The following is a 27,380-nucleotide window of genomic DNA, read 5'->3' as shown; positions in this document are numbered from 1 at the left end:
TGTGTGTACATGTATATATATTGTGAGACAGGGTCTCACTCTGTTGCCTAGGCTGGAGTGCAGTGGCCCAATCTCCGCTCACTGCAACCTCCATCTCCTAGGCTCAAGCGATCCTCCCGTCAGCCTCCAGAGTAGCTGGGACTACAGGCATGCACCACCGTGCTTGGCTAATTTGTGTAATTATTATTATTTTTGTAGAGGCAATGTCTCACTATGTTACTAAGGCTGGTCTCAAACTCCTGGGCTCAAGTGATCCTCTTACCTCGACCTCCCAAAGGGCTGGGATTATAGGTCTGAGGCACTGCTCTGGGCCTCATTCATAATCTTTCCAAACCTCAGACCTGAAACAAGCTGCTTGCCTGTTTGGACTCCTTAGTGGTTCCCTTTGCCTGGAAGATAAAGCCCACATTTCTTAGCCTGGTATTAGAGGTCTCCAGCATCGGGGACTGACAGAACCTCTGGTTTCATCTCCTGTCTATCACATCCTCCCTTCTTTTCCCACACCATCTCCTTGTCAGACCCACCAAGCCAGATTGCTAACTGTCCTCTCCATACCATTTGCATCTCTTTACCTGGAATGCCTTCCCATCCCTTATCCCACTGGAAGAACATCTACTGGTGTCTCAAATTCACTTCTTCCGATCCCTCCTCCATCCTGAACTAGGCATTTTCTCTGAGAAACTGGGACAGACTTTGGGATCTCAATCACTTTAATTTAAACATGCCTGTCCACCATACTAATCAACTTCCTAAAATATGAGCCCCTGGGAGCACTAGCCAACGCACTGTATCTTAGTTTGCAAAACCCTTTTACTTCTCATAGGAAGCTGAAAAAGGTAGCACTGTCACTACTATTTCACAGGTAAGGAACTGAGGCTCAGAGAGGTAATTTATTGGCCTACTTCCACACAGTAAGTAAAGGGGAGCCTAGAAAAACAACCTAGGTTCTATCTGACTGATTCTGAAGGCAGAACCATGGTTCATGCAGGGGCTAAGGCAGCCTGGGCAGGCCTTCCCAGGATCACCTGTGTGTTTGGCCAAGTCCAAGAAGCAGAGAGCAGAAGCCAGCTGAGAGGGAGAGGAGACAGAGGTAGCTGGCACCTGAGGGAAGGTGGGCCAGGTGGTGACAGATCCACTGACGGATGTGGGGAAGGACAGTGGCAACAACTCCCTGCTGTGGTGGACAGACAGCACCTGAGTGCTCACTGAGTCCCAGATACTTCCTCTCCAATATGTTAGACCTGAGGCCCTGGACTGGGTTACTGTGAGCAATCAATAGCCAGGGAGGGCAGGGGATGGAGGGCCACCTTCTAAAAGATGGAGCCCTATTCCCTGTACCTGCCTGCACAGATTCTACTGCACAAATGGGTCTTTTGTTGTTGTTGGTTTTTTTTTTTTTTTGAGACAGAATCTCGCTCTGTCTCCCAAGCTGGAGTGCAGTGGCAGGATCTAGGCTCACTGCACTCTCTGCCTCCTGGGTTCAAGCAATTCTCCTGCCACAGCCTCCCAAGTAGCTAGGATTACGGACGGCCAATTTTTCTATTTTTTAGTAGACATGGGGTTTCACCATGTTGGCCAGGCTAGTCTTGAACTCCTGACCTCATGATCTATCTGCCTCAGCCTCCCAAAGTGCTGGGATTACAGTTGTGAGCCGCCACACCTGGCACAAATGGGTCTTTTGTATAGATTTCTCTCACTGCTCTGGGGGTGTTTTCTCTATCTTTTTTTTTTTTGAGATAGTGCTTCACTCTGTTGCCCAGGCTGGTGTTCAGTAGTACGATCTCAGCTCACTGCAACCTCTGCCTCAGAGGTTCAAACGATTCTCCTGCCTCAGCCTCCCTAGTACTGGGACTACAGGTACGTGCCACCATGCCAGGCTGTTTTTGTTTTGTTTTTGCTTTTTTGAAACGGAGTCTCACTCTGTCACTAGGCTGGAATGCAGCGGGGAGATCTCGGCTCACTGCAACCTCTGCCTCCCAGGTTCAAGCGATTTTCCTGTCTCAGCCTCCCGCGTAGCTAGGACTACAGGTGCACACCACCACACCTGGCTAATCTTTGTATTTTTAGTAGAGACAAGATTTCACCATGTTGGCCAGAATGGTCTCTCGACCTTGTGATCTGCCCACCTCAGACTCCCAAAGTGCTGGGATTACAGGTGTGAGCCACCGAGCCTGGCCTCTCTGGCTGTGTTTGCTTAACCAGGCAGTGAGTGTCTGGGTTGGGAATAAGGAGTTGGCTTTTGCTGTCATGCTTCCCCGCCCAGCCCCACCCAACACAGCTTCCATCTTCAAGGAGCTTATACTCTGGGAAAAGAGTGATATAGTCACCGATAAGTTGGCTACAGAATCACCTTCCACCACAGATACTCCAGAATGTCCACAGCTGACCTTGAGGTGAGCGGACTCATCCTGGTTTTACAGCTAAGGGGAAGAGGAGGCTCAGGGAAGATGAGACCCTGGTGGGTCACCTGGAACGAAACCCCAGTCTCATGATCACGCCCCACCAGGGCCAGAGCCGCCCTCCTCCAGCTCACTTTCCTTATTTGCTGAAGAAAGCAGGTAGGCACGCCAGTCTAGACAGTCTACCCAGAGCCTTGTGCTCCTGCCCTGACCTCACCACAGCCTCATTTCAATAAAAGAAGACAGAGCCCTCCCAGGCCACTGCAGCTGTGCCCTCTGTCCCCCATGCCAGGGGATAGAACTTGCCTGCCAGACTCAGGCTGAAAAATCTCTTTGTGTGAAAGGTCCCCAGGAGAGGAGGAGAGGGCTGATGTGTCAACAACATACATTTGCTGAGGTGCTGTTATGCCAGGCACAGAGCTGGCATATTTTACACTAGGAGTTTCTCACCAGGGATCCTCGTTGTATACAAGCTGTGCCTGGGCCTATGTGTTTATTTTTCCTGGGGGAAGGGAGCCACAACTTCCACTAGCCGTTGGAATCACTACTTTATGAAAGTTACCACTTGGGAGACTGAGGCAGAATTGCTTGAACCCAGGAAGCGGAGGCTGCAGTGACCGAGAGCACAACACTGAACTCCAGCCTGGGCAATAGAGGGAGATTCTGTATCAGAAAAAAACAATTAAAGAATATTAGTCATCCTCACCACATGCGCCCCCCTCATCACTTTACAGAAAAGAAAACCAATGCTCAGGGGGTCTGGGTGGATTGCCCAGGGGCACCTGATGAGAAAGCTGTAAAGGTGAACAACAGAACAGGATTCCTCCTCTGGGAATGTCTTTGAAACAGGAGCCTTGTGAACTCCTAATTCATCTGTCCAGGTTTCACTCTGATGCGCTTTTTGGGGGGAACCTTCCCTGCCTCCTCCACCCCCTCCCTGTTCCTTAGCCTTGCACACAAGACCCTTCGTGACCTAGCTCCTGCTGTATCATCTTGCTACTCTCCTCCTCCGGTCACCTCAAGACCTATGGTAACTGACCACAATAACTATTCCTTCATGCCTTTGCACGTGTTGTCCCTCTGCCTGAATCACCCTAATCCCACTATCCTCAAGCTGCCTGAAAAACCTATTCCTTCAAAACCCCGTTCAAGAGTCACTTCACCTGGAAAGACCTGAGCCTCCTTGGCAGGGTGGGCTTTCCCGTGAGGATTATCATAACATCCCACATACTCAACTTCTGCTAGGGCACACAAGTCACACGTGGATGGAGGAGTTCAGTCAATATCTGATGAATGAATGACTCCCTAGTAGCGTCCGTCGCCCGGGCTCAAGGGCATAGTTCGCTGATCACACTGGACCTTAACTTTGGACCCACATGAGGTCTCTCCAAGGAACCCCAGAGCTCGGTAAGGAGGGCGACGGGAGCCCGCCCTTGTCACTACTGTCCCCCAGCCCCGCAAGAACAGCACGGAATAGATGGCCAACAAATAATTTGCTTGACAGACTGAGCTGCTGCAGAGTTCGAGACACACGGCTCCCAAGGGTCCACAGCGGTGCCCGCCGACGCTGGGGCTTCTCTCGCCGCAGCACCACCCAACCTCTTCCGGGCAGGGCGCCCTCCCCGCTTTGCAAACCGCCTTCTTCAAGCGCATGCCAGACAAAACCACCCTCCTCGCGGAAGAGACGCAGCCCCTGCCCGAGCGGCCGCGCGCACCCGGACCACCGCGCTCGCGCCGTTTGAATCTCCCGCCTGCGCGGGCGCCGCGGCGCGGGCGTGAGAGGCGCGGCGGCGGAGGGGCAGTGCGGCCCTGGCTCCGCGAGGCGGAGCCCAGCGGCCGTCCGAGCGTCCCGCGGGGCCAAGGAATCGTGAGCCCGCACCGCGCCTTCCAGCAGCCGGGCTTCACGTGGGGCCGGCGCCGCGCGACAGGGCCTAGAGCGGGCAGCGACCTAGTCCCGCGTGGACCAGCCCGTGCTTCGCCTGCGGCCGCCCCACGCGCCACCCTCCGCCCGGACCCTCCGCGGGTCCGTAGCGAGACCTACCTCGTTGCACGTCGGCCCCAAGGAACTCCAGCGCTCCCCGCCCGGCCCGAACTGCCCCAGAGCATGCGCTCTGCAGGCCTCTGGCCCCGACCCGGGCGAGAAAGGAAAACAAAGAGCCCGGCGGCCCCTGGCGGCCATCCCGCGATCTGCATGTGGCGCGCTCCCGGGCTCGGGGAGCTCTTGGGCAGGCTGGCTCCCCTGGCCCGGGTTCCAGTGGGTGTGTATTTTGGAAACCCCAAATCGGGACAAGCGGGGTAACAACCCAAAAAACTTCTTGAATTCGTGTCTGTTTAGGAAAATCTGGTGCGGTAGGGTCTGTAAGAAGAAAAAAGATACTCATCTTCCCTACCCTCAAGAGGGTGTCCATGGAGAAGGATGAGAAATCTATCAACAACCACACAGCGCTATGACACGGATACCCACAGGGGCATGTGACTCAGCCTGGGGCTTAAAAACGGCTTTCCAAGTTAAGTCTAGGAGGGCTTGTTCCCTCTATCCTGAGGTCGTGGGGAAATATGGGGATTTGGGCACGGGAATGGCATGACCAGATTTTTTTCCCCGTGGGTATGTGCCCATGTCTTAACAAGGTTTGAGGGAGGCACATCTCACATGTATATGAACACCCAGTCTTTTTTTTTTTTTGAGACGGAGTCTTCCTGTGTCGCCCAGGCTGGAGCAGTGGCAGCGATTTTGGCTCACTGCAACCTCCACCTCCCAGGTCCAAGCGATTCTCCTGTCTCAGCCTCCCGAGTAGCTGGGACTACAGGTGCGCTCCACCATGCCCAGCCAATTTTTGTATTTTTATTAGAGACGGGGTTTCGCCTTGTTGGCCAGGCTGAATTTCTTCTATTCAGAGCCTGCCACAAAGCACTCCCCATGTTGTCAGGGTATCTTACCTCTCCAAGTGTGTCTCTGCCTCCATCATGGACTCCTTTTTTGGATGATGTACAGTGAAATCTCTCCAACTTTTAACCCTGGGATCTTTAATCTCTCTCTGCTGTCTTCCTCCAAGATCTTACGCATTCATGTAGCTTCATGTAATAATAATAAGTGGATTATTATTACTATTCCCTATTTTGTAAGACCCTTTATTCTGGGTTTTCTTTTTTTTTTTTTTTTGAGACAGTCTTGCTCTGTCGCCCAGGCTGGAGTGCAATCACATGCTCTCGGCTCACCACAACCTCCACCTCCTGGGTTCAAGCAATTCTCATGGCTTAGCCTCCCAAGTAGCTGGGATTACAGATGAGTGCCACCATGCCTGACTAATTTTTGTATTTTTAAGTAGAGAAAGGGTGGGCCGGGCGCGGTGGCTCAAGCCTGTAATCCCAGCACTTTGGGAGGCCGAGGCGGGTGGATCACGAGGTCAAGAGATGGAGACCATTCTGGTCAACATGGTGAAACCCCGTCTCTACTAAAAATACAAAAAATTAGCTGGGCACGGTGGTGTGTGCCTGTAATCCCAGCTACTCAGGAGGCTGAGGCAGAATTGCCTGAACCCAGGAGGCGGAGGTTGCAGTGAGCCAAGATTGCGCCATTGCATTCCAGCCTGGGTAACAAGAGCGAAACTCCGTCTCAAAAAAAAAAAAAAAAAAAAAAGTAGAGAAAGGATTTCACCATGTTCGTCAGGCTGGTCTTGGACCCCTGACCTCGTGATCCACCTGCCTCAGCCTCCCAAAGTGCTGGGATTACAGGCGCGAGCCACCGCACCCGACTAAGACCCTTTATTTTGTTAACTACAGAAACACATCCATGTCAGTTAGCTCATTGGTTGTTCACAAAAACCTCATGGTAGTTGGAAGATAAGAAAATTGACATTTAAAGAGGTAAAGCAAGTTTTCTGGGGTCATCACACAAGTGGTGGAAGGAGACCTGAACTGTTTTTTTTTTTTTTTTTTGAGACGGAGTTTTGCTGTTGTTACCCAGACTGGAGTGCAATGGCACGATCTCGGCTCACTGCAACCTCTGCCTTCTGGGTTCAAGCAATTCTCCTGCCTCAGCCTCCCAAGAAGCTGGGACTACAGGCACGTACCACCATGCCCAGCTAATTTTTGTATTTTTAGTAGAGATGTGGTTTCACCATGTTGGCCAGGCTGGTCTCGAACTCCTGACCTTGTGATCCACCCGCCTCAGCTTCCCAAAGTGCTGGGATGACAGGCATGAGCCACCACACCCAGTCAGACCTAAACTCTTGTTCCGGGTTTGGTTGTCACCTTTGAATTGACAGGTTGCCCATCTGGACTGGTTCTGATTCTACCCCAAGTTGCAGCTCTGCATCTCTACCAGGAAGACTCAACAGCTTAAACCGAGTCCAAAATAAAGTTCAGGGCTGCCTCGGTGGCTCACACCTGTAATCTCAGCAATTTGGGTGGCCGAGGCAGGTGGATTACTTGAGTTCAGGAGTTTGAAACCAGTCTGGGCAACATGGTAAAACCCCATCTCTACTAAAACAAAAATTAGCTGGGCATGGTGGTGCATGCCTGTAATCCCAGCTACTCAGGAAGCTGACGCAGGAAAATCACTTGAACCCCGGAGGCAGAGGTTGCAGTGAGCTGAGATCTCACTACTGCACTCCAGCCTGGGCCACACAGGAGTTGGTTAATCAAGAGACACAATTTAAAAGATGTATACAACTAATAACAGAACTTCAAGATACATGAAGCAAAAACGGATAGAACTGCTAGAAGGAATACAAAAATACACAATTATAGCTGGAGATTTCAACACCCTTCTCTCAATAAACGATAGAGCAAAGTAGGAATAAAACTAGTAAGGAGAGCCACACGCCATGGCTCACGCCTATAATCCCAGCACTTTGGGAGGATTTGGCGGGCCGATCACCTGAGGTCAGGAGTTCAAGGCCAGCCTGGCTATCATGGTGAAACTCCATCTTACAAAAAATAAAAATTAGCCGGGCATGGTAGTCCCAGCTACTCCAGAGGCTGAGGCAGGAGAGTCGCTTGAACCTGGGAGGTAGATGGCTCCATTGTATTCCAGCCTGAAGACAGTCATTTTGTGACATGAAATCAAGGTAGAGGGACTAAGTAACTCACCCAAGTTCTCATGAACAGCAAGTGTTGGTATCAGGATTCAAATCCAGGCAGTCTAGAACTCCTAAGTTGGGCAACCAATACTGTCTGCCTACACAAAGAACAAGACCAGAAGTGCCTGTTTTGAAAGTTTAAAGGAAGGGGTGTTGCAAGCTGAAGTTTAGCAGAGTGGAACCTGAACACCAACTGACAGCTTTGCTTCAGCTATACCTTGGTGGATAGAAATGCATTTACTTCCTGCCCAGCACTGCCATTACCCAACCCCACCCTGAGAATATGAATTGAAAACATACTAAACCATTGGTTCAGAAAAAAACAAACGTTTTACTCAGGAGAGACCTATGTAGTTAGAGCAGGACACGGATGGGACTGGGCATATGCGTATGAATGGGATTGACTCATCTGGCTTCTTGAGCAGGGAATGCCTGTTACTGCAGAGGTGCCACTTCTAGTTGTGGACTTAGCTAATTAGCCTTTCTGCTCCCTTGGGAATACACCATAAAACCCAATTTGCCAGGTGCAGTGGCTCACCCCTATGATCCCAGCACTTTGGGAGGCTGGGCCAGGTGGATCATGAGGACAAGAGATCAAGACCATCCTGGCCAACAAGGTGAAAGCCTGTCTCTACTAAATACAAAAATTAGCAGGGAATGGTGTTGCTTGCCTGTAGTCCCAGCTATTTGGGAATCTGAGGCAGGAGAATCGCTGAACCCGAGGCAGAGGTTGCAGTGAGCAGAGACCTGCAGTGAACAGAGCCTGGGTGACAGAGCAAGACTGTCTCAAAAAAACAGCTCTAGCTAATTTTTGTATTTTCAGTAGAGATGGGGTTTCACTACCTTTCCCAGGATAGTCTCAATCTCTTGACCTCGTAATCTGCCCACCTCAGCCTCCCAGTGTTGGGATCACTTAGCTCAAGGTAAATCAAGCTGTGTATTCCCCAAGATCAGCTAGTAACTAGCTCCCATTGTCAAACCAATCCTGCCCCTTAACGCCCTGACAGTTCCAAGCTCTACCATCCACCACCAAACTCCAATCTCACGCACCTCCCTCTAACCTGTCCCCATCTTCCAAATGGCTTCATGGCTGTCCCACCTCCCCATATGCCAGTAGCTAGATTTTACCTTCTAGGTATGATTCCCCACTAGCCCCATCCAGGTTACTCAACATTTCTCATGTTGGCAGATGGTGCAGGGAGCTTGAGAAAGTTTCTACTATGACTCATATCATGAGGCCAGCAATTCCTTTCAGGCTGAGTCACACCACTTAGGTATAGGTAGTAAAGGCCTAACCAGCTTATCAGCTAGTGATACCTCCTAACAGATTCTCCTCCACTACATTGTGGGATACTAAAGGATTGGTCTAAAAACTAGTCTTGCACTCAACCCAGACTTATGGTCATATTGGTCAGGATATAACATCCATTTTCTCAATAAACTGCCAATATAAACTGAATCCAGGCTGGGGGCAATGGCTCACACCCGTAATCCCAGCAACTTTGGGAGGCTAAGGTGGGTGGATCACCTGAGGTCAGGAGTTTGAGACCAGCCTAACAAACCCCCAACTTTACTGAAAACACAAAAATTAGCTGAGCGTGGCGGTGAATGCCTGTGATCATAGCTACTGCATTGCACTAGAGCCTGGGCAACAAAAGTGAAATGCAGTCTCTAAAAAAACCCCACCACAGGGAAAATGATGAAATGTAAAACAAGTGACACCACTTAGCTATTATCAAGTCACAGTAAGAAAAAAAATGGTGACGACCCAATCAAACGACAAAAACCTGAACCCGGAGGTGGACCCAGCCAAGATGAGGTCTTAGGGCCTTTAGAAGGGAAGCTATCATGCCAGTTTCCTTAAGCAATAGCATTCATATAGATTTTTGGCTGATGTCACCAGCCATTTCCACGTAAGAATGAACCACAAACATGTACAGTCATCTTTTATTTCATAAATACATTAACATAGGTGATTTATTAGGTAAATTACAAATACATTAGAAATTACACAGTAGCACAATACTCAAGGACTTTAACACACCTGCCAAAAGTCGTAAGGTCAAACTACACTTCTTAAGGTGTGAATGCGGTGAAAATGCGCATTTCTAACCAATTGCCAAATTCCAAAGTCTTTAATACAAAACAAACTTCTGTTTAGGGGGCAGCTTTTACAAGAGGTATGAAATGGACCCCAGTGTTTTCCTCCCAGTCTGCCAAAGATTGTGAAACCCTGCTAAAAAAAAATTCAGTTTACCTACTCTTCCTTCTATATAAAGGACCCAAAAATTACATGTCAATGCCCAAGGTCAAGTGCAGCTCCTCTTCTTTCCTAAAGGAAAAGAAGTAATGATTAAACGCCTGAAATCCTACTTCAGCTTAAAATCTGGTACCCTAGGCATGTCTCCTGCATGGTTTGTCTCCCCAGTCATTGTCCACAGGACTCTGGGAAGCTGTAGGAATATGCAGGCGCAGACACGAGGCCCAGCTTCATCTCCAACGTTGTGGAAAGGGACTGTACATCACGGGGCAGAGCCCTATGCTCCCTACGCCACTTGGACAGAGCCCAGGGAAAGTGATCTTCCAGGGTATCCACGTTGGATTGCTCCTTAGTGAGGAGTTGGAGTAACAGAAATCCAATGCTGCTAACCATCCACAACATTTTCAAGAGCTGGAACCTTTTTCTAAGGTCAGGCTACAAATGTAGATAAAGCTCATTAGGGTTCCTACAGTCCATTAGGGTAGCTTTTATACCTTGTACCCTCTTACTGAACTGATTGAAAGCAATTTTTATATAACACACAGAACCTATGTTGAAGAAGTTATGTCAAGCGCCTACAAAAATGTAACAAAGTTTATATTCGGATATATCAAACAAAAGTATTGCTCTGAGAATGAGTAAATGCCTGAGGTTAAATCCTGACCAACTAGAATAAAGGTCTCTTCAATCCTACTTCCATTACAGAAATGACTAACAAAGCTGATAAGCCAAAACAATTCAAAGACAGACTTACCAAGAGTTACTTGGAGTACTTAACGAATCCTACAAAAGAAAGTATTAATCTATTAGTACAGTAAAGCACTAATTTTTTTCAAAGAGGGGCCTTCGCTGTTGCCCGGGGTTGGACGGCAGAGTGCAGTGGCACAATCATAGGTCAATGCAGCCTGCAACTCCTGGGCTCAGCTTCCCCAGTAGCTGCAACTCCAGCTACCTACCATCATGCCTGGCTACTTTTTAGTCAATTTCTCTGAAACATGCAAGACTTCAATCCAGACTCGGTGCTCCAGAAGGCTGTTTCCTGCATGGTTTGTCTCCCCAGTCATTGTCCACAGGACTCTGGGAAGCTGTAGGAATATGCAGGCGCAGACTCGAGGCCCAGCTTCATCTCCAACGTTGTGGAAAGGGACTGTACATCATGGGGCAGAGCCCTATGCTCCCCTACGCCACTTGGACAGAGCCCGGGGAGAGTGACCTCCCGGGTGTACCCACGTTGGATAGTCTGTGTAACGCATAAAACTTACAGAACCTAATAGGAAACGCTTTCATCCAGCTGTTACGGGCTTCCCGGAGAAACCCATGTTACTACAAGTCTTCAGAGCGCAAACGAATTTCCATCCTGCCCACAGGTGGCGTGTTAAAAAAAAATCGGTTTATAGACCGATAACACGATGTATTCAGCCATTCTGATTACTTTTTAAAAGGCAGTTAGTACTATGTGGATGGTGCAGAAGCAGCGACAATTAGGCTTAGCTATCCTATATTCAAATCAAACACGTGGACTCGTTAAAATACCCCCAAACCGGCCAGACATGGTGGCTCACGCCTTTAAATCTTAGCACTTTGGTAGGCCAAGACAGACGGATGGTCTAAGCTCAGGAGTTCGAGACCAGCTTGGGCAAGATACAAAAAAGAAATCAGCTGGGTGTGTTGGCAGGCGCCTATAATATCAGCTGCGCAGTACGCTGAATCTTGAGAATTGCTTGAACCCGGGAGGCGGAGGTTGCAGCGAGCCAAGGTCGCGCTACTGCACCGCAGCCTGGACAACGTGGAATTGTCTCAAAAGAAAAAAAAAAAGACCCCAAATTCAACAATGGAGAAACCCGGTCTCTACTAAATATACAAAGCTAGCCGGGCGTGATGGCGCATGTCTGTAATCGCGGCTACTCGGGAGGCTGAGGCAGGAGAATCGCTTAAACCCTGGAGCCGGAGGTTGCAGTGAGCGGAGATCATGTCACTGCACTCCAGAGTGGGTGACAAAGCCAGACTCTGTCTCAAAAAGAAAAAAAAAAAGTAAAAGAAGAAAACAAAAAACGTGGTTTGCATAGGGAAGCCTGGTTACTGATCCAAGATCCTAGACCCATAGCTCAGCTAGCAAGCATCTGAAAATACTCACTGGGCCGATGTACCGACGGCGGCGACTGTCTCCAAGAGGCCGAGCTAACGCAAAGCATCCTTATTTAAACCTTACGAAGTGCCCGGAAGTCATGAAATGTCTATTGCGCGTGCGCAGGAACATGCGCAGTTATAGAATCAGAAACTCGCTGAGGCTTCTGGGAATCTACTGAAGATTGAGTCCCACCCCTGCCTGTCTCGGAGGTCTCTCGCGGTAGTGGATCCTTCGCGCGGGTCCTTGCTGGGGAATGTACGTTACAGAAATAGGTTTGTAGGTACGTAGCTGCGGAGGACGTTTACTTCTGTGCAATCACTGCGCCCAGTCTGTAGGGAATACCCTTAGATAAACTGGCCAAAATATTTTTGAGGTAGCCTAACGTGGTGGCTCACGCCTGATTCCAGCACTTCTGAAGGCCGAGGAGGGGGCGGATCGATTGAGGCCAGGAGTTTGAGACCAGCCCGGGCAGCAGGGCGAAATCCCGTTTCTACAAAAAATACAAACATTCGCCGAGGGTGGTGCCGCGCGCCTCCAATGCCAGCTACACAGGAGGCTGAGGCATGAGAATCGCTTGAACCCAGGAGACAGTGGTTGCAGTGGGCGGAGATCGCGCAAGTGCGTTCCAGCCTGGTCAACAAAGAGACTCTGTCTCTAAGTAAATAAATAAATAACCCTGTCTCCAAATAAATAAATATAACGTTGGAATAATAAGAATGCAAAATTTAAAAATACATCCAGAGAAATAAGGAGTCTCAAAAGGAATTGAATCTGCCCTGTCACCTGTGACAGAAATAATTTGATAAATGTGAAGGTAAATAAGATGAAAGTGACCTTAGGCAAATCAGATAAAAAACTCCTGGCCAGGCGCGGTGGCTCACGCCTGTAAACCCCAGTACTGTGGGGGCCGAGGTGGCGGTGGGGGTGGGGGGGGAAATCACAAGGTCAGAAGTTCAAGACCAGCCTGGCCAACATGGTGAAACCCCTTCTCTACCAGAAGTACAAAAATTAGCTGGGCGTGGTGGCGCGCGCCTGTAGCCTAGCTACTCAGGAGGCTGAGGCAGGAGAATCATTTGAACCCAGGAGATTGCAGTGAGCCGAGATCGTACCACTGCACTCCAGCCTGGATGACAGAGTGAGACTCCGTCTCAAAACAAACAAACAAAAACCTCTTTTGCACAACTGTGTGAATGTACTTAAAAGCACTGCCATATATATATATATATATTTTTTTTTTTTATTCTGTCCAGCCAGGCTGGAGTGGGTACAATGGCCGGATCTCGGCTCACTGCAACCTCCGCCTCCTGGGTTCAAGCAGTTCTTCTGCCTCAGCCTCCAGAATAGCTGAGACTACAGGTGCACGCCACCATGCCCAGCTAATTTTTGTATTTTTAGTAGAGATGGGGTTTCACCATGTTGACCAGGCTGGTCTGGAACTCCTGACTTGAAGTGATCTGTCTGCCTTGGTCTCCCAAAGTTCTGGGATTACAGGTGCGAGCCACCGTGCCTGACCTCCCCTATACATTTTAAGCTAGTTAAAATGCTAAGTTTTGGGTATATTTTAGCACAAACAAAACCAAATATGAAGAAGTAGACAAAGAATGCTTAAGATATACACACACACACATGTGAAATGTTGCAAATATGATAGAATTTTGAGTATGTTGTAAGGTGAGAAAAATGTTGGCTAAAGAGACAGAGCTATCACAGCTGGGCTATCTCCAGTAGTAACATTTATTATGTTCCTTCTATATATTAAATTTTGTTCTGAATGGTTTATTACATACATTATTTGCTATCACAGCACTTCTAAGACATCGGTATGATTACCCAGGTTTTAAGATGCGAAACGGGCCCAGAGCAATGGTTCTTTTTTTTTTTTTGAGACAGAGTCTTACTCTGTCGCCCAGGCTGGAGTGCCGTGGCACGATCTTGGCTCACTGCAACCTCTGCCTCCCAGGTTCAGGTGATTCTCTTGCCTCAGCCTCCTGAGTAGCTGGAAATACAGGCGTGAGCCACCATGTCCAGCTAATTTTATATTCTTAGTAGAGACAGGGTTTCACTATGTTGGCCAGGCTGGTCTTGAACTACTGACCTTGTGATCCTCCTGTCTCAGTCTCTCAAAGTGCTGGGATTACAGGCGTGAGCCACTGTGCCTGGCAAGCAGTGGTTCTTAAAGTGTGATCAATCAGCAGACCACAGGGTTCCTGAGACCTTTTGGGGGTTTTCTTAATAATACTTTGTTTGCCTTTTTTGCTCTGTTGACAAAAAATGATGTAAAAAATCATTGTAAAAATGATGTAAAAAATCAGTGGTGCCAGGTATGGTGGCATGGGCCTGCAATCCTAGCTATTCAGGAGACTGAGGTGGGAGGATTGCTTGAGCTCCAAAATTCAACAGTTTGGACAACATAGTAAGGCCTAGTTTTAAAAATAAACGAATTAATTAATTTTAAAAAAGCAACAGTGGGTAAAATTGCTTGTGCCCAGCACAAATCAAGGGGCTGTCACCAACGTGTACTGGAAATCATCATCACAAAATCTCAAAATCAGTATAAAAAAATCACAAAATCAGTTAAAAAGTTAAGAATATGGCCGGGCACAGTGGCTCATGCCTGTAAGCCCAGCACTTTGGGAGGCCAGGGTGGGTGGGTCACGAGGTCAAGAGATCGAGACCATCCTGGTCAACATGGTGAAACCCCATCTCTACTAAAAATACAAAAAATTAGCTGGGCATGGTGGCGCATGCCTATAATCCCAGCTACTCAGGAGGCTGAGGCAGGAGAATTGCCTGAACCCAGGAGGCAGAGGATGCGGTGAGCCGAGATCGCGCCATTGCACTCCAGCCTGGGTAACAAGAGCGAAACTCCGTCTCAAAAAAAAAAAAAGATGAGCTGAGTGAATATGGCCTTAGATAGGGAAAGCGAGATTCACAGACCAGAGGTCATGAAGCAAGTCCAAGAAGCCTGTTCAGTTTCCATCTCTATCACTACTTTTTCCTCTGTCAGTCATTTAGTTCAGCTGCCTGGCATGGGAACTTGGGTTGTTTAACTTTGGAATAGATTCTGTGAAGGAGGTATAGGAAAAGCAGGAGAGAGGGTAATAGATCGAAGAGAAAGTGTGGTCACGGGAAGATTGTCTTTGTTGCGGGGGAGGGTATGAAGGAGGTAAGCATTAAATTATATATTTAATGCTCTCCCACATAATCTTCACTGAGGATTATGTGTCCTCAGTGCCAAATGAAGGGACATTAAAGCTATTTGTTCCTGTCAGATGACCTCTATGTTCTACATAGGAGGCGACATTCGTTGGGGAAGAAATTAACAATACCCACACAAAACGACAGATGGAGCAAGAGGTGTGGGTTGCTGGTAATTCCTGGTTTTCCCTTCATGCCTCTTAAGGCTAAAATGGAATAGAAGGTTGAAACAGTGGTGCTGTGTTTTGGCTTCAGGGCTCGGATTTTCTTTGGTGTACATTGTCATCTTTTTGTACTATTTCATCCTCTGCCTATTCAGTGTCCATTGGACCTGCCCCTCCTCTTTTTTCAAGAGACAGGGTCTATATTGCCCAGGTTGGTATTGAATTCCTGGGCTCAAGTGATCCTTTTGATTTTTTTTATTTTTATTTTATTTATTTTTTTAAGACGGGCTTTCACCATGTTGGTCAGGCTGGTCTTGAACTCCCAACCTCAGGTGATCCGCCTGCCTTGTCCTCCAAAGTGCTTGGTTTACAGGCATGAGCCACCACGCCCGGCCTCAAGTGATCCTTTCACATCAACCTCTGAAGTAGCTGGGACTATAGGTGCGCACCACTGCACCCAGCTGGACCTGCCTTTTCCTGGGGTATAATTCTATAAATCCACAGAGACCCAAAATTCATTCATTGTTTTGGCTAACACTGGGAAATCTGCATCTTCAAAACAGCTTTCTGGAGGCAATTTAACCCCAAAAGGGCAATAGTGATTTGAGACTTTTTTGGAGGGCTAGTAAGTCAATCTAGGAGCAGGTAGAATCCAGTGGCACAAGGAATTCTGACTCATGGTTTCTTTTAACTCTTGGTAAAGGGTGGTGCACTAAATAAACAAGGCCAGTCTCTAAAGTGACAAATAGAAGTGAGTCATTGCTGAGGCCACCTGGACTGAAACTGGGCTGCTTACCAGAAAAGATAATATAAAGCACTAAGTGTCCTGGGCCAGGCACGGTGGCTCACACCTGTAATCCCAGCACTTTGGGAGGCTGATCACGAGGTCAGGAGTTCAAGATCAGCCTGGCCAACATGGTGAAATCCCATCTCTACAAAGAATACAAAAATTAGCTGGGCGTGGTGGCTCATGCCTGTAGTCCCAGCTACTTGGGAGGCTGACACAGGAGATCGCTTGAACCTAGGAGGCGGAGGTTGCAGTGAGCCAAGATCAGGCCACTGCATTCCAGCCTGGGTGACAGAGCAAGACTCCCTCTCAGGGGGCAGGAGGGGAAGTACCAAGTGTCCTTCTGTGATGTCACCTTGAGGGGTTCAACCATATGTGGTTAATATAAATTCTTGTAGGGGCAACTGATTGGCATGCAAATGCTTATCCTTAAATATATTCAAAGATTACATCATTTTTTTTGAACTTGCGGAAGCAATTTCATCTCAGTTTCTTAATTGGTGAAATGACTATATTATCACTTATCTAACAGGCTGGGGTGGGCTAAATAGGATCAAGTGTTTAGTATATACGGGGTTCACAGTCAGCTCCAATCTGCAGCCTATTCTGTTTGTGCACTGACAGAAACAAACATGAATGACCCTCACTCCTGGCTACATTTTATGTCCTATTACTTTTCTCTCTCTCATCTATTTCTCATTTTGGGACACATTAGCAATAATTTACCTATCTTTTTTTAAGCTGGATTTAATGTTTTTGGATAGAGTGTAATGTAAAAGAAAATACCTCACACCAGAATAGTAGAGTTTGGTATTTAAAAATTCTAAAATATTTAATAATTAATATTGATGGGAAGACTGATATACAATGCAATTATTTATAAGATTCTGTACATCAGGGAGGCATCTTGAAGTACAATACACCAGGCTTTCATTTCTTCTTTACATTATGACTGTGAGTTTCCATGTAAGTTGGTACATGGAAAGGGAACACAAAATCCATTTTTATATACATAAAAACAAAACAAACACCCAAATAGACTTGACCCCCAAAATGTCTTGTTTCATTTGAAAAGAACATGAATGAGATGAAAGATGAACCAGATTACTTGGTGACACACAGAAGGTGACGAACAAGTAGCTCAGGATATCAAATCCTGTTTCAAGCTTGGCACATCAAGGGTAAGAAAGGTCTTGAAAGAAGGGTTTGAAAATGTTATCTCAAGCCACAAAAAATGCTGGCAGAAGACAGTCTCCAAACCAATAAGATACAATGGTTAGAAGTCAAGTTAGCAGTTATTGTGTGGCTGCCTGTATATCCACACCTCTAACAGACTGAGTGGAACTGTCACTTATTTTCCATCCCAAGTGTTAGTAAACTTCAAGGAGGCTGGGCACAATGGCTGACACTTGCAATCTCAGAACTTTGGGAGGCAAAGACAGACAGATCCCTTGAGCCCACGAGTTCAAGACCAGCCTGGGCAATATGGGAACACCTTGTCTCTAAAAAAAAAAAAAAAAAAAAAAAAACACAAAAATTAGCTGGGTGTGGTGGCACATGCTGTAGTCTTAGCTGAAGTGGGAGTATTGCTTGAGTCCAGGAGGCAGAGGTTACTATGAGCCAGGATTGTGCCACTGCACTCCAGAATGGGTGACAGAGAACCTATCTCCAAAAACAAAATGAAACATATCAAAAAACTTCAAGGAGATGGGGACCCAGTATTATTTCTTTTCTTTTCTTTTTTTTTTTTTGAGATGGAATCTTGCTCTGTCACCCAGGCTGGAGTGCAGTGGGGCAATCTCAGCTCACTGCAACCTATATCTCCTGGGTTCAAGTGATTCTCCTGCCCCAGCCTCTTGAGTAGCTGGGATTACAGGTGCGCGTGACCATGCCCAGCTAATTTTTGTATTTTTAGTAGAGATGGGGTTTCACCATGTTGGTCAGGCTGGTCTTGAACTCCTGACCTCAGGTGATCTGCCTGCCTTGGCCTCCCAAAGTGCTGGGATTACAGGCATGAGCCACTGTGCCCGGCCTAGGTTTTGTTTTGAACTGATACTCTGATTCTTCAGCAAGTCTTCTTATGTGGGTATGAAAGGACGAAAATCTGAGGAAAGATGATATACAGAACAGATAACAGGGGCCCACAGAATAAATAAGAAGAAATCTATGAAATGGTCACAACTTCTTGAACATTAAAGTGAAGGAAAAAAAGTCGTATTCATCAGATTAAACAGAAACTATTAGTATTTTTAGTGTGGATAGGAATTAAAGTGAAATAGTGAGACTGTATGTTTTCAAAACAAATTCAAAGAAAGTAACAAAATCTTGTTTTAGGAAATCATATTAATATCTATTACAAATACAGAAAGCAGGGGGCCTGAGTCAATGCCCCAGCACCAATGATACCTCTACAGTGTGGAAGAGGAGGGGCGGGTGAGATGGAAGCTGCTAGAGAGTCAGCAGGAGGATCAGCTCTGGAGTGAAGAGGAAGCGCACAGCAGGAGAGGGCAAAGAGCACTAGAAGAAGAGGGGCGCGGTGGGCCATGATCATGCCCTCCTGGCTTCTCCAGACACCCCTTCTTATGCAGCACCCCATACCCAGCCGGACCTTACTGTGATTCTGGCTGGAAGCATGGGGACCATCAGCTCATAAATGCTCTCACAGAGTTGATACAACTCTGCTTTGAGGAGAATACATTTATTGTTCAAAGCAATTTAGAGAATAACATTTGGTAAATGAAACTACAATCCTAAAAATGTAAGCCAGAGTTTTCTGCCACACTGGCATTAAGGCTTTTTTTTTGAGACAGAGTCTTGCTCTGTCACCCAGGCTGGAGTGCAGTGGCACGATCGGCTCACTGCAACCTCCACTTCGCAGGTTCAAGCAATTCTTCTGCCTCAGCAGCCCCAGTAGCTGGGACTACAGGCACAAGCCACCATGCCTGGCAAATTTTTGTATTTTTTAGTAGAGACAGGGTTTCACCATGTTGGCCAGGCTGTTCTTGAACTCCAGACCTCAGGTGATCCACCCGCCTCAGCTTCCCAAAGTGTTGAGATTATAGGTGTGAGCACCACTGCACCTGATTTTTTTTTTTTTTTTTTTGCAAGGAAGGAATAAAGGGATTTATTGAAAATGAAAGTACACTCCAGAGTGTGAGAGTGGGCCTGAGCACAGGAGCTCAAACACCTTTCTTGTTTTTGTATATAGAAAATATATATGCTTTCTCATCTAACCAATTTTTTTTTTTTTTAAGTCAGAGTCTCACTTTGTTGTCCAGGCTGGAGTGCAGTAGCATGATCTTGGCTCACTGTACCTTCCACCTCCTGGGTTCAAGTGATTTTCATGCCTCAGCCAGGTGCTACCATGCCTGGCTAATTTTTTTATTTTTAGTAGAGATGGGGTTTCACCATGTCAGCCAGGCTAGTCTCGAACTCCTGACCTCAGGTGATCCGCACAACCTGGCCTCCCAAAGTGCTGGGATTACAGGCATGAGCCACTGTGCCCAGCCTCATCTAACCAATTTGGATTCTTGTTGCAGCTCAGGAAAACATAAGTTCCCATTACTTCCAGATTATTTTAAAATAAAAATCACAATGACTTGTGAGGAAAAGGAAGAACATGTCAGATCCTGAGCTTCCTCTCAGGCTTGAGTGCCTCAAGAGGACTGTATTGCTGGGTTACGAGAGGTACAGTGCAGTGCTTTCATCTGATATGCCAGTATGGTAAAAAGGCTTCCCCTGGAGGTAGGGACTCTTTTACCAGAAGGCTGGGGGCCTCCAGAAGGTTTTCCCCACCAGGAATGGATTTGATAGCTGGAATTTAGAGCCCACACATTTGGGTCTCACCATCAGGGTAGGGCAGGTAAGGCTAATGGTGCAAACTGTGCCTCAGCATAGGAAGTCATCTAGGGGAAGGGGTGTGGTACAGCCAGTAAAACCTGGAACCTGCAAGTGGTCCAGAACTTTGGTGGCCAGTAAGGAAAAAAACCCCTCAAGTATGCTACAATATTGAAAGGTTCAAAAGCACTCAGAAAGTGTTGTTTTGCCCCAGGTGCAGCCCATGAGAATGTTCCAGTGAAATGCTACATTCAAAGAAGTGCTGTCCACCCCAGAAGATCCCAGAGGATGCAATTCTGGCTGTGCTGGGAAGTGCTAAAGTTCCCTCCATATGTCACTCCGGAGAAGGAGCAGCAAAGCAGCCATGTTGAGTTCCTCTCTCAACCTTGGGCATCATGGACGATGGTAGCTAAAAGAGAAAAAAAAAGAGACAAGTTACCACATGATGTACATTGCTTGCTATTAATATATCAGTAGTAATGAAATGTTATATCCTAATTAATACTGCCTCTCTTTTGCTCGAATTCCACCTGACCTTTCTGTTGCATCTGATACTCCTCAACTGCTTCCTTCTTTCTTGAAACTCTTGGCTTCTGTAACAATATTTTTTCCATAGTTTTCTTTCTTCTTCAATTGATCTTCCTCTGTATGCTGTTCTGGTTCATTTTCCTCTGTCCACCCTTTAAATAAAAAACAACTTCCTGGCCAGGTGCCATGGCTCACGCCTGTAATCCCAGCACTTTGGGAGGCCCAGGTGGGCAGATCACGAAGTCAAGAGACCGAGAACATCCTGGCCAACATGGTGAAACCCCATCTCTACTAAAAATACAAAAATTAGCTGGGCATGGTGGCTCACGCCTGTAGTCCCAGTTACTTGGGAGGCTGAGGCAGGAGAATCCCTTGAACCCAGGAGGCAGAGGTTACAGTGAGCCGAGATCACAGCACTGCACTCCAGCCTGGCAACAGAGTGAGACTCTGTCTCAAAAAAAAAAAAAAGAAAAGAAAAATAAAAACAAAAAAATCCCAACTTCCTTGGCTGGGCATGGTGGCTCATGTCTGTAATCCCTGCACTTTGGGAGGCCAAGGTGAGAGGATCATTTGAGCCCAGAAGTTTGAGAGCAGTCTGGGCAACATAGGGAGACTCTGTCTCTACAAATGATAAAAAATTAGCCAGGTGTGGTGGCCTGTGCCTGTAGTTCTAGTTACTGAGGAGGCTGAGGTGGTAGAATGTTTTGAACCTGAGAGGTTGAGGCTGCAGTGAGCAGTGAGCCCTGATCACGCCACTGCATTCCAACCTGGGTGACAGAGTAAGATCTTGTCTCCAAAAAAAAAAAAAAAAAAAAAAATTCCCCCCTAAAGGTTCACTATCTTTTCTCATTTGTATCTTTAGACTTTGCTTTCTTTCTGGATTCCAAGCTGCATATCTAAAGGTCTTCTAGGCATCTCCATGTATCATAGATTCATCAAACTCACACATGCAATTTATTTTCTAGTTTGTTGTTTGCTTTCTTCTTTTTTTTTTTTTGAGACGGAGTTTTGCTCTTGTTACCCAGGCTGGAGTACAATGGCGTGATCTCGGCTCACCGCAACCTCTGCCTCCTGGGTTCAGGCAATTCTCCTGCCTCAGCCTCCTGAGTAGCTGGGATTACAGGCATGCGCCACCATGCCCAGCTAATTTTTTGTATTTTTAGTAGAGACGGGGTTTCACCATGTTGACCAGGATGGTCTCGATCTCTTGACCTTGTAATCCACCCGCCTCGGCCTTCCAAAGTGTGGGGATTACAGGCATGAGCCACCGCGCCTGGCCCCGCTTTCTTTTAGAATAAAAGCTTGGGCAGGCATAGTGCCTCACACTTGTAATCCCAACACTTTGGGAGGCCAAGATGGAAGGATCACTTGAGGCCAAGAATTCAGCCTGGGAAACATAGCGAGACCCTATCTCTATTAAAAAACCCAGTGGCTCACGCCTATAATCCCAGCACTTTGGGAGGCCGAGGTGGGTGGATCTCGAGGTTGAGATCGAGACCATCCTGGTCAACAAGGTGAAACCCTGTCTCTACTAAAAATACAAAAATTAGCTGGGCACAGTGGTGTGCGCCTGTAGTCCCAGCTACTCAGGAGGCTGAGGCAGGAAAATTGCTTGAACCCAGAAGGCGGAGGTTGTGGTGAGCCGAGATTGCGCCATTGCACTCCAGCCTGGGTAACAAGAGCAAAACTCCATCTCAAAAAAAAAAAAAAAGAATAAAGCCTCATTGAGGGCAGAGACTTGATATCTTATTTCCTGCTGTATCCCAAGGACCTAGCACTGTACCTATCATGTGGTAGGTGCTCAGTATTTGTTGAGTAAGTGTTCAACTAAACTCCTTATCACCTTCACAGACCTCAAAAAATACAAGTTAGAAATACCAGAGTCATTTTGACTACTCCTTTATTTCATCTCTGAAATCCAACAGATTGCTACATCTTGTTGATTCTGTGGTTGAAATGTCTTTCAAATCTATCTCCTTGGCATTCTCACTGTGGCTTCCCTGGTCTGAGCTACCACTATGCTCACGATGTTTATTTTAGTCACTTCCTGTTTTCCTTGCTGCTATAGTCTCTTCATCCTTCCATATGATCTTCCTTCTTTGCATCAGAGGGTGTTCTGAAATACACAGCATTTCCTGTTTCTAAACTGACAATGGTTCCAACATCCTAGCATAACAGTCAAAGCATTTCAAGGAGGCACTGCAACCCATTTTCTAGCTTATTTTTACCGCACTGCCCCATATATCCTCTGCTCCAGTTACACCATGTGTTTTCCTCTTTTCCATTGTCTTGCTTAAGCTGGTCCTTCTTTTTTTTTTTGAGACACAATCTCACTCTGTCACCTAGGTTGGAGTGCAGTTACACAATCTCAGCTCACCGCAACCTCTGCTTCCTGGGTTCAAGCGATTCTCCTGCCTCAGACTCTCAAGTAGCTGGGGCTACAGGCATGCCACCATGCCCAGCAAATTTTTATATTTTTAGTAAAGACAGGGTTTCACCATGTTGTCCAAGCTGGTCTCCAACTGGCCTTAAGTGATTCACCCACTTCAGCCTCCCAAAGTGTGGGGATTACAGATGTGAGCCACTGTGCCTGGTCTATACTGGTCCTTCTGCTTACAAGGTTCTTTCCTTCCTTTTTGTTCAGATTAATTTTTTTATATACCTTAAGATCTAGCATAAATGTCACATTCTCTATGACTCTTTCGTTTAGCAAAAACTGTTCTTTTTAGCAATGGCATCTTACTTTGTTGCCCAGGCTTTAGTGTAGTGATGTGACCATAGCTCACTGCTCCCCCAATCCCCCAGGCTCAAGGGAATTTCCCCCCTCAGCCTTCTGGGAAGCTGGACTACAGGAGTGTGCCACTGCACCTGGCTAACTTTTTTAAAATTTATTTTTTGTAGAGATGGGGCTTGGCTAACGCCCTTTTCGGCCTTAGCCCACCTGTACCCAGGTGAATTAAAAAAAAAAAAAAGAAAGAAAAAGACATTGGGGCTTACTATGTTTCCCAGGCTGGTCTCAAACTCCTGGAATCAAGTAATCCTCCCACCTCTGCCTCCCAAAGTGCTAAGATTACAGGTATGCACCACTGCACCAGGCCCCTGCCTAATTAAAAAAAAAAAAATCTATCTATCTATAGATATATTATTTATTTTTAAAATATCTCTCTCTCTCTCTCTCTCTCTATATATATATATATATTTTTTTTTTTTTTTTTTTTTTTGCAGAGATGGAGTCTTTTATGTTGCCCAGACCGAACTCAAACTCCTGTGCTCAGGTGATCTTCCCACATCGGCCACTCGAAGTATCGGGATTACAGGCATGAACCACTGCACTCAGCCTTATTTGGCGTCTTTTAAAATAAATATTCTGAGAATCATGTAAAGATACTTCACTGATTCCATATGTGGCTAGCTGATTCTTTGGATATGGGTGGGTCCTTAATCACAACAGTAATTCTAAATCAAAATACTTTGTTGGATTTCTTGGCTTGTTTCATGAGGACAGCTAATTAAAATGTTGTTTATACACTAAGTTGGTAAGCTCAACTGTGCTAGACAGAACTGAAACCAGAGAGGGCAAGATCTTGTCTAACTTAGTGCAATCTCCTCATTTATAACCTAAGAGAGCAAGGCACAAGGAAGAGAGCACCCCATATCCTTGAAGTCATTGAATTCTTTCTCTAAATCCTAGTTCTGCAATTTACTAGCAAGTCAAGCAAGTTACTTAACCATTCTGAGTCTCCACTTTCTCACTGATAAAATGGGGATGTTACCATATCTTGCATGTTTATTGCAAGAATTAAATAAGATAATATACATCAAACACCACAATCAGCATAGGCATTTACTGTTTTTTTTTTGTTGTTGTTGTTTTTTTTGGAGACAGTGTTGCTCTGTTGCCAGGTGCCAGGCTGGAGTGCAGTGGCACGATCTCAATTCACTGCAACCTCTGCCTCCTGGGTTCAAGCAATTCTCCTGCCTCAGCCTCCCAAATAGCTGGGACTACAGGCATGCACCACCACGCCCAGCTAATTTTTGTATTTTTAGTAGAGACGGGGTTTCACCATGTTGGCCAGGATGGTCTTGATCTCCTGACCTCGTGATCCGCCTGCCTCGGCTTCTCAAAGTTCTGGGATTACAGACGTGAGCCACTGAACCTAGCCGGCATTTACTATTTTAATTTTTTCGAGATGGAATTTTGCTCTTGTCGCCCATTGGAGTGCAATGGTAAAATCTTGGCTCACTGTAACCTCCCCATCCCTGGTTTAAGTGATTCTCCTGCCTCAGCCTCCCGAGTAGCTGGGATTACAGGCGCCTGCGACCATGCCAAGCTAATTTTTGTATTTTTGTTTTGTTTTGTTTTTGAGATGAAGTCTCACTCTGTCATCCAGACTGGAGTGCAGTGGTACAATGTCGGCTCACTGCAACCTCTGCCCCCTGGGTTCAAGTGATTCTCCTGCCTCCTCCTCCCAAGTGGCTGGGATTAAAGGTGTGTGCCACCACACCTGGCTAATTTTTGTATTTTTGGTAGAGCGGGGTTTCACCATGTTGGTCAGGCTGGTCTTGAACTCCTAAACTTGTGATTCACCCACCTCGGCCTCCCAAAGTGCTGGGATTATTAGGCATGAGCCATCGCACCTGGCCTAGGCATTTACTATTGCTTCTTATTTCATCCCTTTAAATGTAATCTTGCAATCAACATTGTTTTCCTTTTTACTGACGTCCTTAGAGTCCTTCACATCTGAACAATGTTTTTTTGGAAAACTCTACCTAGCGCATAGATGATCGGGTCTTTTGGGTCTTACCGTGTAAAATGTTTGCTTTCTTCATGAACCTCCATCTCGGAGCTTTTAAATTCATTTAATTCTTTTCTTATGGCAGCCTGTGGAGTAGAAACAAAAATGTTTCAGTTTCTTCTGCCTGCTTTGTACAGCAGTGTAACTTGCCATTTTTCTCTACTGTGTTTAACTGTGATACCATTTGTCTCATAATAAACCTAAAATTTTGAGTTTAGTCAAAATACTTGAAAATCTGAAAGAGATATTATAGTTTCATAGTTTTTTTTTTTTGTTTTTGTTTTTTAAAGACAGAGTCTTGCTGTGTCATCCAGGCTGAAGTGCAGTGGTACTTCAACGAGCAATCTCAGTTCATTGCAACCTCCACCTCCTGGGTTCAAACAATTCTCTTACCTCAGCCTCCTGAGTAACTGGGATTACAGGTGCATGTCACCATGCTCGGTTAATTTTTGTATTTTCAGTAGAGATGGGGTTTCACCATGTTGGCCAAGCTGATCTGGAACTCTTGACCCCAAGAGACCCACCCACTTTGGCCTCTCAAAGTGCAGGGATTACAAGCGTGAGCCACTGTACCTGGCCAGTTTTGTTTTGTTTTTTTTTTTTTGAGATGGAGACTCACTGTGTTGCACAGGTTGGAGTGTAGTCATGTGATCTCCACTCACTGCAACCTCTGCCTCCAGGGTTCAAGCAATTCTCTGCCTCAGCCTCCTGAGTAGCTAGAATTACAGGGACCTGCCACCATGCCCAGCTAATTTTTTTGTATTTTTAATATTTTTTTGTATTTTTGTATTTTTAGTATTTCACCATCTTGGCCAGGCTAGTCTTGAACTCCTGATCTCATGATCCACCCACCTTGGCCTCCCAAAGTGCTGAGATTACAGGCATGAGCCACTGTGTCCACCCCTAATTTTTTATTTTTTTTTGAGATGGAGTCTGGCTTTCTGCCCAGGCTGGAGTGCAATGGTATGATCTTGGCTCACTGCAACCTCCACCTCCTGGGTTCAAGCAATTTTCCTGCTTTAGCCTCCTGTGTAGCTGGGATTACAGGTGCATGCCATCACACCCAGCTAATTTTTGTATTTTTAGTATAGACAGGGTTTCACCATGTTGGCCAGGCTGGTCTTGAACTCCTTACCTCAAGTGATCCCTCTGGCTTGGCCTCCCAAAGTGCTGGGATTACAGGCATAAGCAACCACGTCTGGCCAGCTTTTATAGTTTTTCACAGCATTATAAAAATGAAATATGGGTAATTACTAAAATATGTAGCCCAAACTCCCTCTAACCAAACAACCACTGGTTAAAATGTACTTATTTCTTCCAGTATTTTTGTTCTGTGATACAGCAGGGATTTTCTTTCTTTCAGTATTGGTGGTGGAGTTACCAAAACATTATACTGAGTTAGTATAACATTCTGACTTGTACAACTTTTGTATCTTGATTTGAAATTTAGTATTATATTAAAACTAGAAGCTTTGTTTATGGTTCTCTCTTCTACTTAGTATCTTGCATCCTTCAAATAAAGAGAAAATGACAAAAAGAGCAAGAGCGTGCTTTTCAGGTACCTTGTCAGCAGGGGTCAGTTTGGTCCAAGGTTTGTCGGCTCGCCGGTCATAGTCTTGAGCATCTGTTACCTCTACATATTCATTAAACCTCAGAATCTTCCTGGCAAGGAGTTCAGCTACAGTTGGCCTTTGACTGAGCTGAAGGAAATGGAGCCTCTTAGTTCACTAAGTCAAGAATTAGGCATCAATCATGCATTCAAATTGCCTCTAACCTAGTGCTTCAACCTTTACTGGAATCACCTGGGGGAACTTTAAACATTACTGATAGCTGGAGATTCCACCCCTAGAGATTTTGGTTATCAGGTGGTTTTTTTTTTTTTTTTTTTTGAGACAGGTTCTTGCCCTGTCGCCCAGGCTGGAGTGCAGTGGCACAATCACAGCTCACTGTAGCCTCAACCTTCTGAGCTCAAGCGATCCTCCTTGAGTAGCTGATATTATAGGTGCACACCACCATGCCCGGCTAATATTTATTTTTATTTTCATTTTTGTAGAGACTGGGTCTTGCCATGTTGCCCAGGCTGCAAATTCATTTTCTTTCCTTTCCTTTTTTTTTTTTTTCAAATGCAGAGACAAAGTCTCACTGTTTTCCCCAGGCTGGTCTTGAACTCCTGGGCTCAAGCAATCCTCCTGCCACGGCCTC

At 46.3% G+C, this 27,380-nt stretch overlaps 2 protein-coding genes, 1 long non-coding RNA gene, 2 other non-coding genes and 1 pseudogene across 37 annotated transcripts in view; 1 reads left to right on the top strand and 5 right to left on the bottom strand.

Annotated features, from left to right (window-relative positions):
* RCC1 (regulator of chromosome condensation 1) overlaps nt 1–11,912 on the bottom strand; it is a 31,240-nt gene extending 19,328 nt beyond the window's left edge. For 3 of the 7 annotated variants that reach the window (XM_054258401.2, XM_054258403.2, XM_009000729.5), the window contains exon 1: nt 4,441–4,493. Coding sequence is in view for 1 of the 7 variants with exons in the window: in XM_035306648.3 (XP_035162539.1) it covers nt 5,337–5,365 (29 nt within the window). In the remaining 6 variants the exon portion in view is untranslated. Of the gene's footprint in view, nt 1–2,849; nt 3,063–3,562; nt 4,066–4,440; nt 4,516–5,336; nt 5,472–11,874 lie in introns of those variants that run through there. The other 4 variants (XM_035306648.3, XM_035306650.3, NM_001205208.1 and 1 more) reach the window with 4 other exon arrangements.
* Nucleotides 4,994–5,091, bottom strand: LOC118143540 (small nucleolar RNA U13; annotated as a pseudogene).
* On the bottom strand, nt 9,879–10,081 carry LOC118143430 (small nucleolar RNA SNORA73 family). Its single transcript, XR_004727646.1, has one exon. It is a non-coding gene; the product is annotated as a small nucleolar RNA SNORA73 family (small nucleolar RNA).
* LOC118143429 (small nucleolar RNA SNORA73 family) lies at nt 10,771–10,975 on the bottom strand. The gene has a single exon (XR_004727645.1). It is a non-coding gene; the product is annotated as a small nucleolar RNA SNORA73 family (small nucleolar RNA).
* Nucleotides 11,913–12,024: 112 nt separating the features above from the next.
* Nucleotides 12,025–26,715, top strand: LOC103794321 (uncharacterized). The gene is made up of 3 exons (XR_621642.5): nt 12,025–12,148; nt 20,069–20,259; nt 23,608–26,715. It is a non-coding gene; the product is annotated as an uncharacterized LOC103794321 (long non-coding RNA).
* PHACTR4 (phosphatase and actin regulator 4) overlaps nt 19,099–27,380 on the bottom strand; it is a 128,113-nt gene continuing 119,831 nt past the window's right edge. For 15 of the 27 annotated variants that reach the window (XM_054259015.2, XM_054259008.2, XM_054259011.2 and 12 more), the window contains 3 exons: nt 26,741–26,878; nt 25,188–25,264; nt 22,266–22,498 (listed from right to left, as the gene is read on the bottom strand). In XM_054259015.2, the coding sequence (XP_054114990.1) occupies nt 22,456–22,498; nt 25,188–25,264; nt 26,741–26,878 (258 nt within the window). In that variant the 3' untranslated portion in view covers nt 22,266–22,455. Of the gene's footprint in view, nt 20,264–20,470; nt 20,535–22,265; nt 22,499–25,187; nt 25,265–26,740; nt 26,879–27,380 lie in introns of those variants that run through there. The other 12 variants (XM_078330916.1, XM_078330915.1, XM_078330914.1 and 9 more) reach the window with 3 other exon arrangements.

The sequence above is a fragment of the Callithrix jacchus genome, chromosome 7 (genome assembly GCF_049354715.1).
Source record: "Callithrix jacchus isolate 240 chromosome 7, calJac240_pri, whole genome shotgun sequence".
Classification (NCBI taxonomy): Eukaryota; Metazoa; Chordata; class Mammalia; order Primates; family Cebidae; genus Callithrix; species Callithrix jacchus.
Note: the sequence above shows the minus strand (reverse complement) of the source record. Positions and strands in the feature narration are given on the sequence as shown.